Consider the following 17,786-nt stretch of genomic DNA (forward strand, 5'->3'; position numbering starts at 1 on the left):
GTTAATTGAATATATAGTTGTTCATTAGTAATTGCAAGATGAAATGTTTTAATTTCTCTATTATGTACATACGTGAGACGTAGCATTATCTAACCGATCGGCAACAATCGGGCCTAAATGTGTTTTTTAAAGTGTCGGATGATTTTGACATAAATTTACACGACCGACACAAATTAGTTGCCAACATAAGTCGACTCCTATTAATATATCAATATCCGAGCACCGATGAAAATCCGGATCAGCCAATTTAATATTATGTGGTATTAAAATATTTTCTCGCTCGGTTAAAGACACAGACAAACGTTCCGTGATACGATCGAGCCATATGCACTCAATAGTTGTAGAAAATGCGTTCATTTGCGATTGCAATTTTAATGTTACTGCGCTAGTTGTATTACTCGCCATTTCATTAATTCCCGTTAATTTAATATTACTTGAATAAGAATTTAATCGAAGCCGATTAGCGCATGTTTGTGTTATAAAGTTAGCTTGAGAGCCACTGTCTAATAAAACACGACACGGTTGTAACGGTTGTACCATCTACTATATTTACTATGGCTGTCGAAAGTAAGATACAAGCATTATAAGAAGATAGTAAAGGTGCGGTACCAAGGCTTGAAGGCAGGTTGCAGATGTCTCTCAACTGTCCATCAGAATTATACCAGTTGATGATGCGTTGTTGGAATGCAGAGAATGCCAGACCAAATTTTAAACTTTGTTTGAAAAATATTATAACATTGAGAAAAGACTAAAAGATGCATTACTGAGTGGATATTACATAGTCGGCACAATTATTAATTTTGTAAATAATGAATTTTTTATGTATGTATAATATATATCACTGCCAGTAAAAACAAATTTTTGTACATCTATGATATATTTGAAAATATCACTATTGTTATATGCATGAATGTTTTTTAAAGACATTCATACACTTTAATAAGTCAGTTTCAATTGTATGCATGTATAGTTGTATACAAAATGTATATATTATATAAAATAATCATAAATTAAATAAAATGATATGTAAATTATTAAATATTATATATAAACAAATATTTCTGTAATTGTACTGAATATCTATAAGAATAATTAATCAGAATATCTTTTTACTAATCAAACGTGATATCTTTATGTCAAAGAAAAAATTTATTAATAAATAAAGATAAAACATTTTTAAAAATTTACATATTTATTAATTATTATTTTTTATCAAACAATTATTAGAAAGCGTAATTCTTTGTGAAATAGCGCCAAGTATCTTTCTGAAAAAAAATGAATTGCAAGCAGAGCAAATTAAAAGTCATGATTCAGCTAAAATGGTTACTTTGAATCGATTACCCAGACTGGTACTACGATTTCAATTAATATGATCAATAGAATCACCAATCACACAAACGCAAACACGTTATAAGTCACTCTTCTCGAATTGCATTAAACACATATTCCCGACTGTCAAGAACAACAGACATGAATAGTAGGTCCTGAGAATACGCAGAGTATGTACATAAAAAAGACAATTGTCACAGTTTTTAATATAAAATAAAATGAAATAAAATATATAAAAAATATTTAAGTAGATTAAAGTTTTGCGCATGAATAGTGGCAGTGAAGATCTGTAATTCTGTAATTTTTGGAATGTATGTAATTCACTCAAGCAATTATTACAACATATTTATTTTTATTTGATTACTTGTCTACTATTGTATATTATATATTAATATAATTTATATATATTATATATTAACAGGAACTAGAAAAAGAAATTGATAACATTTATTTTGTTTTCCATCGGATGTATCAGTTCACAGCATCTTCATTAACTTTCATGAAAAAAAGTGAACATTTATTTATAAAAAGTTTTATAATTTAAACTTATTATATAAAATGCTTTGTAATCGGTTATAAAGAATAGTAACTTTGGAAAAATATCTCAAGATTGATATACTAATCCGATTTAAAAAAATAATATACGTAAGAAAACATCAACTTGATTAGTACATTTTTATGGTTCAGAATATCGATAAAATTAATATTTATAGCTGAACTACCAAGAATTGATTGAAAGAAAGCTGATTAAATGCAAATATTACAAAAGGACAAAATTATTATGTTGAAAACGGTAATATGTGTTTTACTGGAAGTGTTAATGTTAGTAAGAGTGGTCATCTTGTCGGATTCGGAAGATAGTATAGCTTCGAACAGCTTTCAGGAAGAGTGTTCTATGTGTCCAAATCAAACCTTCACACAGGTAAAACAGATTATTTTGTTAAATATATATTATAAAATTAAATGTATTGTGAATAATGCAAGTTATTTATGTATATATAATTAAAATTATATAATGCGTAATCAAAATTAATATTTTGAGTAAGAATGTATAATGTAGTGTAGTGTTTGTCAATTTCTCATTTTGAAATTATCACATAGTAAAAATAGATATTATATAATATTAAATTAAATTTAATTTTGAAACAGTTTATTGCAATATAATCGTAATCCATGCTTTTGTAATTGATATATTTAAGAATATCAATTTTTAACATTAATGATTCCGTTGATTCTGCTAACAGTATCTGTTATATTTATAACATTTGCTCTGACACTTTTTCTAATTTATATTTCACTCATTTTTCTGATCTAAAACAATATATCTAAAACAATTTACTCTAAATATTTATTTATTTTTATATAGTAAAATTAGTACTAAATTATATTTAATATATTTACCAACCAATATATAAAGAATTAACATTCTTTGAGTTAAGGATAGTTGTTTCTGTACAGCTAAATATCGATATTGTAAAATATTAATATTTAAAACAGTTTTAGGTATTATTTCAATTTGTATTTTAAGTATCAGTTAACTTTGAGGTCAATAGTTAAATCATGTGCGCAATAACAGCCACTCTCTGCCACTTGATTTTATATGCAATTTATCATTCAATGTATATCAATATATATTTTGAACAAATATAAAAATCAAAAATATCTAACACCATTTCTTATTATGATTTGAATTAAAAATACCATAAAAAAAAAAATTTAGTAGAATTTCTAAATACATAAATTTATGCGATTTTTATAATTTTCAACAGATAACAAATAAAAATGAAATAATAATAGTAATAAAAAACATATTTATTTCTTAAATAAATATAAACATTGTAAAAACTACAATAATTTTGAACACACTTGTAAGAAAAAAGTCAAAAAGTGGAGTTGTTTAGTTGAAAAAGTTAAAACCGAAGTGTGTAAAAAAATTAAATTATAAGTTAAAAAAATTGAATTATTTATAAACAAAAGTTTAAATACAGCAACAATAAGAAAATGCTGAGCCTTTTATGACTTATTTGCTAAAAAAAATTATAAATTATTCTTATTAGCCCTCTTATTAACCCATTCTTATGTAACTTTCTTTTTAATATTGTTGTGCCTCCAGGAGGGGGGCACAGGATTTTTCGGGATTCGTTCAGGGAAGGCCGGGGATACGGCGGGGAGTGGCCTCCTTTTATTTTAATAATATTTTTAATTGTTTGCTTTCTTCGTTTTATTATAATAAATAACAGTTAAATAGAATCAATGGGTTGGTATTTTGTCACTGCTCCCAGCGTACGTATTTACACTTGTGTGTATTATCAGTTAAAGGGAGAGAGCGGTATCTCTCGTATACTCTGTCGTATAGATAGTCTGATACGCGTCGGCTTATCTCAGGCGCGCGTATATCTCTTAGTTATTCGTGTATCTCGTTCTATTTAATAACTGTCCGTAACGATTATTCCTCTTTAGGATCTGATCAACGACTGCCCCTCGCTTCATCGCGGCGGGTGCTGAGCTTCCCTCCTAACTGCATGGTTTTTCGGAGAGGGTCCCTTAGCAACATGACCAAATATGGTTATGTTGCTGAATTCGCGTTTTAGTGCAGGCGAGGAAGTTCAAAGTCGAATTTCCTCGCTTGTACTTTTAGCAATTCGGCGACACCTTTCCAGTGCGTCTCCGAGAGCGCTTTCCGGTTTCGCGTTCGCGCTCGGTCTCGGGCGCGCGTGGCTCGCTGCGTCAGCGGCTCGCGCGATTATCGTTTCGCTCGCGATGCATTCCTGCATCAATATAATTATATGTATATATATATATATATTCATTAAATCTGTAACCTTTTTTGGGGCTATAACAATATACAAAAACTATTTGACATATATTATATCTATACCAAGAAAGATTGTTGAAAAAAAGGCAACTTATACTTTTCGAAAAACAGACGCTTAGACGCGTTCTCGAATCGAGTAAATTGACAAGTCTGAAATACAGGTCAACAAATTAATCTTTCGCTGTTTCGAATATTCACTCAGCGATTTTTTTTTTATTAAAGAATTAAAAGATTAAATTATTATTACATAACAAAATCCATCTTATTTGATATTACATATTCAAAGGCATAATTTATATTACTGAAAAATTTATAGGGGAACGTGGGGTAGAACGGCCAACGTAAGCATTGAGCAAGTTTTTGACATATTAAAAAAAAATAAATCGATCTTTTTTTTACTAAAAATATTCTTTGGAATATCCACTATAAGAAAAAACACAAGTTTATTATAAAATAATAGTTTAATTAGACGAGATTATTGATTTAGTAAAAGCCTAGATTTTCGTGACATGCTTTTTATGCGGGGTATAATGGACTACCTCCAAAACTTGTATATTTCGTTAACATTGATGTCTAAAACTTCTTAAAAGTTGTATATTATAATATGATATATAGAACATAAGAATATAGATTTGTATTTTTAAATGATAACTATAAATTCATAACTAAAAACAATTCTCTTGTTATAATACATATTTTTCTCTTTAAAGCATGGAAAAATATCCTTTAATGTAATAATTTTTGGTATTTATTTTGAAAGACAGCATCTATGTATACTCTCTTTCTTTCTCTAGTATAAAAATAAAAAGTACAACATTTCGTGGGCTAATATTTCATTATGCCTCAAAACGTATTTATTTATTTACTTTTGATCATATAAAAAATTATAATTTATCAATATTTACATAGACACAGTATGAAATTAATAAAAAAAGATCATTTTAAAATATAAATGTATTTACGGTAATAAAAAATAGATTTTATCATTGTTTACCTTATGTAAATATATCGAAAAATTACAACTCAGTCGCGGAGAGCACAACAAGTGCATTAAATAATTTAGAACAACTTTCAACTAAAAATATTGCGACCACTGATAACAGCACGCAGAAAGAGACACCTAATAGCAATAATTGCAACATATTTCATGAGATGGTAGCATCTGTAAAAAGATATCAATTCTGCACCATTGTACCCCGCGGTGCCGTTCTACCCCACGTTCTCCTACATATTTTGTATGTTTTAGAAGAAATATAAGTAGATATTTATTCCTTCACAAATAAAATTAATAATTATTTGATGTTCGTACACCAAACATCATTTATAATCTATCAATACGTCAACAATAATGTTATAGATTCGTATCCTTCCTACGTTCTCCAGAGACGCATTGTTTCCCCAATGTGTACATACTACTGTAAATTCGCGATATATAACAAATTATACTTATGTATATGTATATCGATATACTATTTATTTCCAATAAACAACTGCCTTTCAATTTTTGGACTCTCACTTGAAGCATTTCAATTTTGAATGAATAATTTTTTAAATATGATATATGTGTGCAAATTAACGGCAATTCTTATGTGCGTTGCCACAGGTCACATACTCGGCTGACCTCGCAATCGAGATACCAAATAATCTAAGCCAGAATGGGTCTTGGTACCGTTTAGATTACAGTCCACCTGTTGGTTCTCCACTGTCAAATACCACTATAGCCGCCACCGGTGATGTCGTAAAGTTTAAGGGCTTGCCTGGCACGAGATACGAATATTGGTTGTATTACAGTAATAGTACTCTTCATGACTGTCTGATGTGGACCGCCTCGATTACGACGCGTACGTAAATTGATGTTGCTCAATAAAATTATTTTTAATAGCGCATTTTTTAACATCCCTCTTGTAATATATACATATATATCAGAGATTTGTTTTCCTCGCTATTTTTCGAATTAAAGTGTTTAATTATTTAAAAGCGCAATGTATTTTTTAAATTAACGATTAAGAAACATGCGGTAAAGATTCTTAAGTAAAAGGTCAATTAAAATAGAATTTTGTTTTCTCACTGTAGCACCCGATCCGCCTTCAGACTTGACGGTATCGGTACAAAATGGAGAAACTGCGATCATATATTGGTCACCTCCGGCCCAAGGGAATTATTCCGGTTTTGAATTGCGGATGCAAAGTTTCAGCGACAACCGATATCTCAAGATCAGAGTCCCTGTCGACTCGGTGTCGTATACACTCCAAGATCTCACTCCTGGTGCTACGTATTCGCTTCAGCTCTTCACCGTGTTGGATGTGAAGAAGAGCGTTGCTTACATCAGCAGAAACTTTACAACTAGTATATATAATTGAGAATAATCCCTAAGTTTGTAACGGTGCACCTTTCCCGACGTCTCGGACAAGCTCGTCGGTTCCAGGATTCGGGAGAAGGGGGAGACTTCAATTGACGAGAACGGGGTGGTTGATTACAAATGTTTTATTAAGCTTAGTATTTACATGTAATAGGGGTCGTGTGCTATTTACATGTGTGATTGTGTATATGTGATGTGCGTGTATGTGCGTGGGGGGTGAGAGTGTAGGTCGGCGTGGCGCAAGCGGGCGTGTTCGGCAAGCGGTACGGGTGCAAGCGGTTAGCGGTGCAGTTGGTTACAGGTGTAAGCGTGACGGTTGATTACAGGTATAAACGGTGCGCATCACAAGCGGGTTGCGAGTATCTACAAGCTAAGGCAGCGCGGGTTGCGAGCGGGTCGCAATACAAGCGGTTCGCAGCGCAATTATTTACAGATGGTGCGATGCGGTTCGCGATCGGTTTCGCGTTACAAGCAGGCCGCTTGGCGGCGATCGGGCGCGCTTGTCGTCAGTCACCGGGAACACCCGGCAGGAGAAGAGGATACTCTTCTTCTGGATCGACGGTTGGTCGAGAGTGCGGCCACCGGGAACACCCGGCAGAAGGAGAGAACATCTTCCTTCCGGGTCGCGTGGTCGAGGATGGAGTCGGTCGCCGGGAACATCCGGCAGGAGAAGAGAACACCCTTCTCCCGGATCGACGGTTGGTCGGGATCGCGGCCGCCGGGAACACCCGGCAGAAGGAGAGAACACCCTCCTTCCGAATCGCGTGGTCGAGAGCGGAGTCGGTCATCGGGCACACCCGGCAGGAGAAGAGAACACCCTTCTCCCGGATCGACGGTCAGGAGCTCGAGGAGAGGCTTGAGTCTAGCTGCTGGCTTTGCTTCGGAGCTTAACTCTGAAGCTACTTGCCCGGCCGGACTTAGGATCAGGACAGGTATCTGGTCGTCGGTCGGTCGGGCTTATATACCCGGGAGCTTTCCCTCTCTCTCGTCTCATACGAGAAAGAGGGTGTTCCCAATGGCGTGCGCGATTGTCGCGCGGTAGGGCGCGCATAGGCGCCGGGTCTCTCGAATTTTGGGGGCGGGTGTTCGGCCCCGAGACCGTTAGTAACGGCGTGCCGTTACAAGCTTTTTTTCTGTAAATTTTGCATACAAATATGTCATTGAATTATTTTTAGAACCAAATACTCCGGAAAAATTTAATGTCTGGCTCAGCAACAAAACAACCCTGCTGGTAATATGCTATGAGTCGTCTTTCTTTAACGGAATATACACGCACTACAAAGTTAGTATATATCCACCGGATACCATAGAATCTGTTCTCTATATAGAGAAAGAGGACCGTCCTACACAAGCAATTTTCAAAGGACTCGTTCCAGGTCAGCTGTTTGCTGTCACGTAATTACATGTGCTAGGCTATCGGATATACCAAATTAACAACATTATGTGTAATTTACCTAAACGTATTTTAAGACACACTCTTACGTTTTGTGAAAAATCAATTTTAATAAAAAAGGAACCGCGTTTGTTTTTCTTTTCTTTTAAGTTGCAATATGTACATGTTACAAAATATTTATACGCGTTAAAATTGAATAGGGCTCATTGAGGTTTCTTTTTCTGAATATACGAATCGAAACTATTCTAACAATAAGCAGAATCGCGGAGAAAGTACGCGTCTGCGGTTAAATAGCTCATGAATTCCAAAACAAGTAAATTGTACGTTTGTACAACAGTAAATTGTATAGAAGTTAGTCAACTGGAGGAGATATCACTCTAACAATAAGACAATTGTATTAATACTTACTTTTTCTAAAACAAAAAACAAGAATCTATTTAAAAGACCTTAAGCAGACCTATAAAAAGAAATTACATACGAAATTAATTTATTCATTATATAAAAAAAATAATTAAAAAGCATTCATTTAGGTTTAATTAAGTTGTGTATCAAATTCTATTTAATATGTTACAGATGTTTAATTTACTTGATTGTACAAGTGCAATGAAATCTGTTATCACAACTGTTATCTGCGGTATTTCTTAGAAAATTAATTGAGTAATAAGAAAAGCGTATGTTATGAAAATTTACAGTAAAATTGCTTGGCTTTTGAAGTTTGAATTAAATCAATACTCAGTAGTCTATTGATTTATATTTATGCGTTGTTCCAATTATCAGATATGCTTGACGTAATCAAATAACACTCAAATAATACTAATAGTTAAATTATTAACTCAACTTGATTGTGCCTTATGTATTAAATATTTAATATTAATAGACTTAATTATATAGAAAATTTGGTACAAATACACAGAGATTTTGGACAATCAAAGTTATTCGGTTTAAAGCTTGTCAAAAATCAACCATTATTAATGACAATTAAGATTTAAAAAATGTAATATTTATTATAAATATTAAATCGCGATATAAAATTGTAATTAATATTTAAACATAAATAGATATATCCATTTATAAAAATTACACGATTATTATAAGTAGAAATTAACGAGCCATATAATTATTTTTCTTAATTTTTTTCATATTACAGGCAGAGCATACAACATTTCCGTGCAGACAGTTTCCGAGAACGAAACATCCGCGCCCCTCACAGCTCAGCGTCGCACTATGCCGTTGCCTCCCCTCAATGTAACCTTCGATAAATCTAGCGTAACGTCGACTTCCTTCCGTATGTTTTGGAATCCACCCAATGGAACTTCCGAGTTCGACATGTATGAAATATCGCTCTATAATAACCAGAAGCTCGCGCCTATTAGGCAAAACCGACACGACAAGAACAAATGGGAATTCAAGAACTTAGGGCCTGGCAAGACGTATGAAGTATTCGTGAGGACGGTTTCTGGCGAGATTACCAGTTTTCCGGCTAGCGGATATGTCACTCTGAGTACGTTGTCGGCTTTGCATGTATTGCCTCTAAAAATGCCTGCTTCAATTAATGCACGCATGATTATTTAATAAATACATTGTTTCCTAATATATTTTGTATATTTATTAGAGCCATTATCTGTTTACGATCTTAGAGCGATCGATACAGGTACTGGTCTGATACAGGTTCTCTGGACTTCGATGAGTTTCAGTATACAAGACAGTTACAAGTTACAATACCACGAGGTGGAAACGACGATTGGTGGCGATAGTAACATTTTGACGACTAATAAAACAAAGGTTTTATAAATTATTAAATAAAATAACTTATTCTTTTAATCAGTGCCTAATTTGTTTCAATCAAATAATTTTAATTTATTATTTTGATGTAATTGTTAAATTTGCAGGTTACTTTGACTCTGCTGCAGGGAGGAAATTATTCCATAATAGTACAAGCAATTAGCAATAAAGTCGAGTCAAACGAAACTGTCATATATCAAGCGACGTATCCCGCCCGTCCTGTGATCAAATATGTAAAGACTTTTGAAAAAGGTTTGAACATCTCCTGGAAGAACAATATCAATTATAAGCATGCAAAATATGAAGTATTCTTCTTCAAGATAGCCTTTTCGGAAAAGGAGAACACTTTGATTACAAAATCGGATTATATCATCCTTAAAGATCTTTACCCTGGTGTAATATATAGCATTTTAATTTACGCCATTAGTCATGGACTTCGAAGCAAGCCGTGTCATTTTCAAAAAATTGTTCGTAAGTAATAATCATTCTCTAAATTCTTTACACTTTATATTTTATTTAAATGCAGTATTTGGTATTAAACACATAACTTTGTTAGTCTTACTAATGATCAGAATTATTTTTTAGCGCCTCATCCACCGAAGAATTTCAGTATTGAGGAAATCACTAGCAATATTTTTGTCATATATTGGGAAGCTCCGACGGATTCAATAGTTACCGGATATCTCGTCAGATATCGTATGCAAGACGATCATAGATGGATCAAAACCTTACACATTCTTGTCGAGGAAGTGAAAGTGAATATGACACCCAGTGAAAGATATATTATACAAGTAAACACTGTCAGTTATGGCGTTAAAAGTCTGCATTCATTGCAAATGAATTACACAATCAGTAAGTATAATACATATATACCATAATTTTTAGGAATAGTTAATAGTATATTTAAATAATTAACAGCGCGACTTTGTTTTTGTCATTTTAGGGCCTAATCCAGTTTTAAATATCAACTCATATCAAATCATCAATTCTACCAATGTAATTCTCGAATGGCTGCGACCAAAAGGTCGTATCGAGGGTTATTTTATAAGATGGTGGCCAATAAAGAATCCAAAAGATATTAGAATGAAAAACGTCAGTGAAAGCAACGATATTAATTTTAATGAGAATGCTGTGCAAATGAGAGAGGTCCTAGTACACAACCTAATGCCTGAAGAACAATACTTCTTCGTTGTCCATACGGTGTCTTATGGTTTAATTGGCGACACTGGGAATTTAACCATAAAAATAAGTGAGTGCACCAGTTTTTTTTTGTCCATCTTTGATGACAGACTTAAAATGCTAACAAAAAACAAAATTAATTTACTTCACACACCCAACGTCTAACAAAAAATATAATAGTTGACGTCTTACATTTTTTTTATATAAGTCGCATCAGAATTTGGACTACGTAACGTGACGATTGTGACAATTGACTGACCAGAAAGATTTAAGAGCAAATGCTGTATCGAATGTCACCGATCGCATAACAGGTGTATAAGTTGTCACACTTTGCTGCATAATCGTGAAGTAATTACTGTCTTTAATGGCAGACTTAAAATGTTAGAAACGATTTGTTAATTCCAATAATTTTATATTCAGTTATTAATATTAAAAATTTGTATATAATTGTTAATATCCAAATATTTAAATTTGTAGAGTACATTCCAGAGTACATTTCAAGCAAGCCAACATCTCCGAGAGCATTCGTGGAATTTCACAGTGGATTTATAAGTAAAACAGACATTTCTGTGACATTCAGGTAACAAATATACATTTTTAGTATATATTTCTTTCAAATTTAACGACATATAAAAACGTTAATTCCGTTATAAATTTACTAAATATAAAACCAATAAAATTTTGTTTTCTTGGACAGATGGAACCAACCTGAATTTACACATGACATTATACAAAGTTACACAGTGCAGTGTTGGTTTATAAAGAATCACAAAATGATTCCAATCTGCAACGACAAAAGTATTCTCGCTACGAGATTGGAGAATACGGTGCAGAATTTAACATCAAACACGACATACTATTTTAGAGTACGAGCGCATACTAAAGTTGGTGTTAGTCCTTACACAGATTTAAATGTATCAACCGCACATGAAAATCCAATACCACAATTATTGACAGTATCGAATGACGGTATCGATATATGGGACCTGGATTCAAAAACCAACAAAACTACTATACCGGTACAAAATGTGTTACAAGTCGCTTATTCGATAGCGGAATATAAAATTTATTGGATTGATATCACAAGAAATCTAATGACATGGGAAATGAATAAAAATAATATCACAAAAATAGCTCGCCTTCAAAATAATGCAAGCAATCTCTGCATCGATTGGGTAGCAAGAAATCTGTATTGGAAGCAATTTGACTTTGAGTTATCTACATTTGTCATTATGAAGCTCGACTTAACAATGTGGCAAAATGGCATAGTCAAATTTGATAAGATTAAAATCAAAACAAATTTTCATGATTTCACTGTACTGCCATTTATAGGGTACGTCAACTGTCATCTATTTAAACAAATGAACAATTTTTCCATTAAAAATTTGTAATTTATCTGCAAATTTATTTGATTTTGTAATTAAGATCATTTCTCTTAAAAGGTCAAATAAATTGACACATATTTATAAGAATGAATATTTACTATATGAGTCTTTGCTATTCTTTAAATAATATTCTATTTTCGAAAGAATTTATAATAAAATAACTAAAATATTCCATATATTTTTTAGAATTTTATATCATAATGTAAATCAATCAAAGTTAATGCAATTAGATTTCGATGGAAAACGCGCACAAATCTTTCAAACAAACACATTCAATATATGCTCTTGCTTTTTTGATGCATCAACGTTGTCAACGCATTTCTCCATGACAATTGACGACATGAATATTGAAAAGCCGCTAATTTATTGGACATCGATGAATTACGTGATTGTGACAGACATTGATATTTGTAAAAGCAATATCATTTTAAATGCCAGAGATATTAGCTATACAAAAAGTTTTAACTTTTTAACGTTTGACAAGACAAACATATACATTTCTACATTCGACAATAATGAAATCTATGTTTTGAGAAAAATATATGCACGTCTCGAGAGCGTAAATGCATTTAAATATATTCAAAAAATAAAAATGTCTTATTCAATTGCTAGATTTTATGCTTTCAGTCAATCTTTGCAATCATACCCTCCGACTAGATGTCTGACACCAAAAGAAAAAGTTTACAACATTAAAATAATGGAAGTAATGACAAACAGCATCATTGTAAATCTTACGGAACCGGTTCGCAAGAATGGATGCGGAAAATACAATTTACCTACTACTCTATATACTATACACATAAGCCATTGTCTAGACAATGGCCTTAATAAGTTCAAAAAATTCAAAGTGCAGACGTATGAGCGTTATTATGAAATTCAGAATTTAACGCCGCTTACAGAGTACGAGTTGCAGTTAAACCTAAGCAATTTTTACGAAGATCAGTTATCGATGAATCCTATATTGGGTTCGGATAACACATTATTTATTAGAACTAAGCCGGACAAGCTTAATGCACCGGAAAACATAACGGTTCAAACTCTAACACCTACTATAATAGCAGTTCAATGGATGCCGCCCAAGAAACTGAACTGTGTGCCTGTTACCTACGAAGTGCATTGGAAGCTTATTTTAATAGACGGAATACCACACACGGGCGAACAAGTAATTAAAATGCCTCAATATACGGCAGATGGCATGTTTTCTACAAAACTTCAGTTGCTATTTGCATATGAGTACTTGATATATGTGCGTGTATATCCAGTTAATTTCAGCGATTTTTACAACGACAGTTCAAGTAAGACCATTCGCACATACTTGGAACTGAACAATATCACTTTAAGCGGAGTCAGCATAAACACCATGAACATATCTTGGATTCCGAATACCAATCTGACGGTTCTTTGTGCGTTAAAATACAAAAACGATTCGACAAAAAATTGGCAAACAACAAACACTATTAAGGTGAACTATGACGAGGAAGTAACATTCTACATAAAAAAGTTACAACCGGAAACTTCATATCAGTTTCGCTTGATATTGAAATATCCTGAGTACGAGGAAAACTTTACATGGCCGACTGATGAAAGATTTACTTTTTCAACATTAAGTAAGCAAGAGAAGATACCATAACACATATTAAATGTTTATTTTAAAACTAAGAATGCTTATCAAATTTTAAAAATTAGAAATAATAAAGTTACAAGAAGTAGAAGTAAGTTTTGAAACAAAAATATTAAAACCATATTTTTGCGCAATTAAGGTGATGGTATTTCGAGCACTGCAACAGCGTTTGTCGTTATAGTTATTGTCGTTATACTAATTAGCATCTGCTGCTTTTATTATTGTAAGTACATTTGATACGTTTCAGTCTTTAATTACAAATTATATTAAATACTACATATAGAGAGATTTTCTGAAAAAGTTAACTTATTGTTAGATGTAAATATTATATATTATACATATATATACATATTGGTAGATAAGTATATTGTAATTTTAATAGTATATCGACAACGCAAGGAAAATAATGAGCAAGTTTTACCTCCTATAATGACCGACATCGAATTAGCGAGTTTAGATTTGATGCCTACTAAAAATATTATTCAGTTCAATACGTCATACAGACCTATGTTGCAACGTAATTCGAATAAATTGATGAAAGTCAAACGTGAGCAAATTACAATAACAGAATTACTTGGTAGCGGCGCATTCGGAGAGGTAAAAATTAATTTTCTAATGCAATTTTTGACGCCATTTATTTTTAGATGACAAGATATTAAAATGAGATATGTGGATTCTTTAATAAAAATAAGTATAATAGCTTTTGCAGGAATAACTTTTTATGAGAGAGATTAAGTAACAAAGTTTTTTGGAACAACATACTCATTTACCCTATTATTTTTAATTAAATTATATTATTATATCAAATGAAATATATTGTTACTTGACATTAAACTATATATTTTTTAATGATGTGTATAATTAAATTAATGTCACACATCTTATAGGTGTATCAAGGAAGAATGAAGAATTTAGAAAATCCGAGTATCGAGATGCCTGTTGCTATAAAAATGCTTCGAAGAAATGCTTCTTTGCGAGACAAAGAAAAATTTTTAGAGGAGGCCAGGCTAATGAATCGCTTTCGATATAAACATGTGCTAAGATTGTTGGCCGTTTGCTCAGACGAAAATTCTCCATTACTCGTTTTGGAATTAATGGAAACTGATCTACAGAAATATTTGACAGAGAGTCGAATATTGCAACCATCAGATTCGCACGCTCTGCGTCTGCAAGATTTGCTCGCTATGTGCGAAGATATTGCGCGAGGCTGTTGCTATCTGGAAGAATTGCGTTTTGTACATAGAGATCTTGCCTGTCGAAATTGCTTAATATCCTCGAGAGATCGTGAGAATCGTGTCGTCAAAATTGGCGATTTTGGGCTAACTAGAGATATTTACAGAGATGAATATTACCGTATGGTAAATACAATTATAAAAAAAATAAAACTATTCAAAAATATTTTTTTGCTTTCTTTCAAAAGACAATTTAAGGAAAATAAATTACTTTTATACATAAAACAAAAAATAAGTGTATATTATTTGTTAGCATATATATGTTAAAAATGAACAATTTTAACCAGAGGAATTTCGCTAAAATTATGTTTTAGAGAAGTGAAGATCTGGTTCCTATTCGCTGGATGGCACCAGAATCTTTGGATACCGGAAAATTTACTTCCCAGAGCGACGTTTGGTCATTCGGGGTGTTAATGTGGGAAATTACATCATTAGGTGAGAAACCCTATACTGACAGAACTCTTTCTGAAGTGATAAATTATGTACGCGCAGGAGGCAGATTGTCGAGACCTCTCAACTGTCCATCAACATTGTACCAGTTGATGGTGTATTGTTGGAATGTAGAGAATCCTAGACCGAATTTTAAACGTTGTTTGAAAAATATTATAGCATTAAGAGAAGTCATAGAAGATGCAGTACTAAGTCCAGTGGATAATGAACAACCGGCAAATGATTAATTTTTTAAATAATTAATTTTTTGTATGTATATCACTGTCAGAAAAGGTGAATTTTAGCATATCTATAAAATATTTGAAAAAATGATTATTTTTATATATGCATAAATGTTTTTAAAGGCATTCATACAGTTTTATAATTTATACAATTGTATGCATGTATTGTTGTATGAAAATGTACATATATTATATAAATATTAATAAATTGAATAAAATAATATGTAAATTATTAAATATTTAAACAAATATTTCTGTAATTATACTGAAATTCCTTAAGACTAATTAATCAAAATATCTTCTTGCATATCAAACATGATATCTTTATATAAAAAAAATAATTAATTAAAAAATTAAGAAAAAAATTTAAAAAACCTTACATATTTATTGACTATTATTTTTGATCAAACAATTCTTAGAAAGCACAATTCTTTTTGAATTAGTGCCAGGTATCTTTTCAAAAGAAAATAAATTACCAGCAGAGCAAATTAAAAGTAACATATATTTTAGCCAAAGTGGTAACTTCAAATCGATTACTCAGACTGTCATTATGATTTTATTTAATATAATCAATAAGATCACCAATCACACAACCGCAAGCACGTTACAAGTCACTCTACTCGAACCACTTGACACTCATATTACAGACCGTCAAAAACAACAGGCTCGAATAGTGGGCTCTGAAAGCACGCATAGTATGTACATAAAAGAGATAATTGTCACAGTTGCAATTTTTAATGAAATAAAATATATAGAAAATATTTAAATAGATTAAAATTTTGCGCATGAATAGTGACAGTGAAGATCTGTAATTTTGTAATTTTTGGCTTGTCTATAATTCACTCAAACAATTATTACAACATATTTATTTTTATTTGATTACTTGTCTAGTATATTAAGAGGAACTACAGAAAAAGTCTAATAACATTTATAAAGTTTTCAATCAAATGTGTATGTACGTGTCAGTTCGCAGTACCTTCATTGACTTTCATGAAAAAAAGTGAGCATATATTTACAAAAAGTTTTACAATTTGAGCGTACATATAATATGCTTTGTGATTGGTTATAAAAAAAATTGTGAAAAAAATAACTTTGGAAAAATATTTCATGATTGATATACTTTCCAAGAATAATTTACAAAAGAAAACATCAATTTGATTAGTACATTTCTATTGTCCAGAGAGAATACCAATAAAATTAATATTTATACTTGAACCGCCAAAGATTGCTTGCACGGAAGCTGATTAATTGCAAGTGTTACAAAAGGATAAAGTTATTATGTTAAAAACGGTAATATGTTTTACTGGAACTGTTATATTAGTAAGAGTAACTATCCTGTCTTCCTGTCCTGGATTCGGAAGATGGTGTAACCCCGAACAGCCTCCAGAAATAGTGCTTTCCAAATCAAACCTTCACACAGGTAAAGAAGATTGTTTTGTTAAATAAAATTGAATGTTTTAAATATGTATTAAATATAAACAATTTATTTGTGTACATCTAATTAAAATTATATAACACATAATCAAAACGATTGATATTATGAGTAATAATGTGTAATGTTTGTTAATTTCTCATTTTGAAATTATCACACAGTAAAATAAGATGTTATATAATATTAAATAAAGTTTAATTTTGAAGTAGTTCATTAAAATTTAATCGTAATGCATGTTTTTATAATTGATGTATTTAAATATTTTTAACATTAACGATTTCGTTGATTCTTCTTTTATTTACATTCTCATAATTTCTTTTGTTTTACTTTTTGTTTTTAATTATTTTTGATAAAATTTCAGAATTTAGTTATATTTGAGCTTTGTTATGTCGTGATTTTACACAAAAATCTTTAATTAATTAGTAATTAATAGAAACTTTTTTTTATGAAACCTAATCGACGAAAAAATTACCATTGATGTATAGAATATATAATTTAAATATTCGGTAAATATGATCATTTTTTAATCTATTATTCTGAAATAAATTTATACTTTTATGTCTTAATGTGCATTCGATGGCCGTTTCT

General features: G+C 31.6%; 1 protein-coding gene across 4 annotated transcripts; it reads left to right on the forward strand.

Moving 5' to 3' along the window:
• Positions 1 to 1,999: 1,999 nt before the first annotated feature.
• On the forward strand, positions 2,000 to 15,815 carry LOC140671758 (proto-oncogene tyrosine-protein kinase ROS-like). 4 transcript variants are annotated; one of them, XM_072903341.1, is made up of 16 exons: positions 2,000 to 2,251; positions 5,748 to 5,985; positions 6,218 to 6,490; positions 7,679 to 7,879; positions 9,044 to 9,397; positions 9,509 to 9,678; positions 9,786 to 10,149; positions 10,264 to 10,530; positions 10,622 to 10,927; positions 11,335 to 11,437; positions 11,555 to 12,190; positions 12,429 to 13,849; positions 14,003 to 14,086; positions 14,246 to 14,460; positions 14,751 to 15,221; positions 15,410 to 15,815. In XM_072903341.1, exons 1-16 carry the CDS (start codon positions 2,081 to 2,083, stop codon positions 15,770 to 15,772), a joined length of 5,637 nt encoding a protein of 1,878 aa, XP_072759442.1. In that variant the 5' UTR covers positions 2,000 to 2,080; the 3' UTR covers positions 15,773 to 15,815. The 4 variants fall into 4 exon arrangements, with proteins under 4 accessions (XP_072759442.1, XP_072759443.1, XP_072759444.1 ...); XM_072903342.1 differs by having other exon boundaries at positions 2,001 to 2,251; positions 12,870 to 13,849; XM_072903343.1 differs by lacking the exons at positions 5,748 to 5,985; positions 6,218 to 6,490; positions 7,679 to 7,879 and having other exon boundaries at positions 2,003 to 2,251.
• Positions 15,816 to 17,786: the final 1,971 nt, after the last annotated feature.

The sequence above is a fragment of the Anoplolepis gracilipes genome, chromosome 12, assembly GCF_047496725.1.
Source record: "Anoplolepis gracilipes chromosome 12, ASM4749672v1, whole genome shotgun sequence".
Taxonomy (NCBI): domain Eukaryota; kingdom Metazoa; phylum Arthropoda; class Insecta; order Hymenoptera; family Formicidae; genus Anoplolepis; species Anoplolepis gracilipes.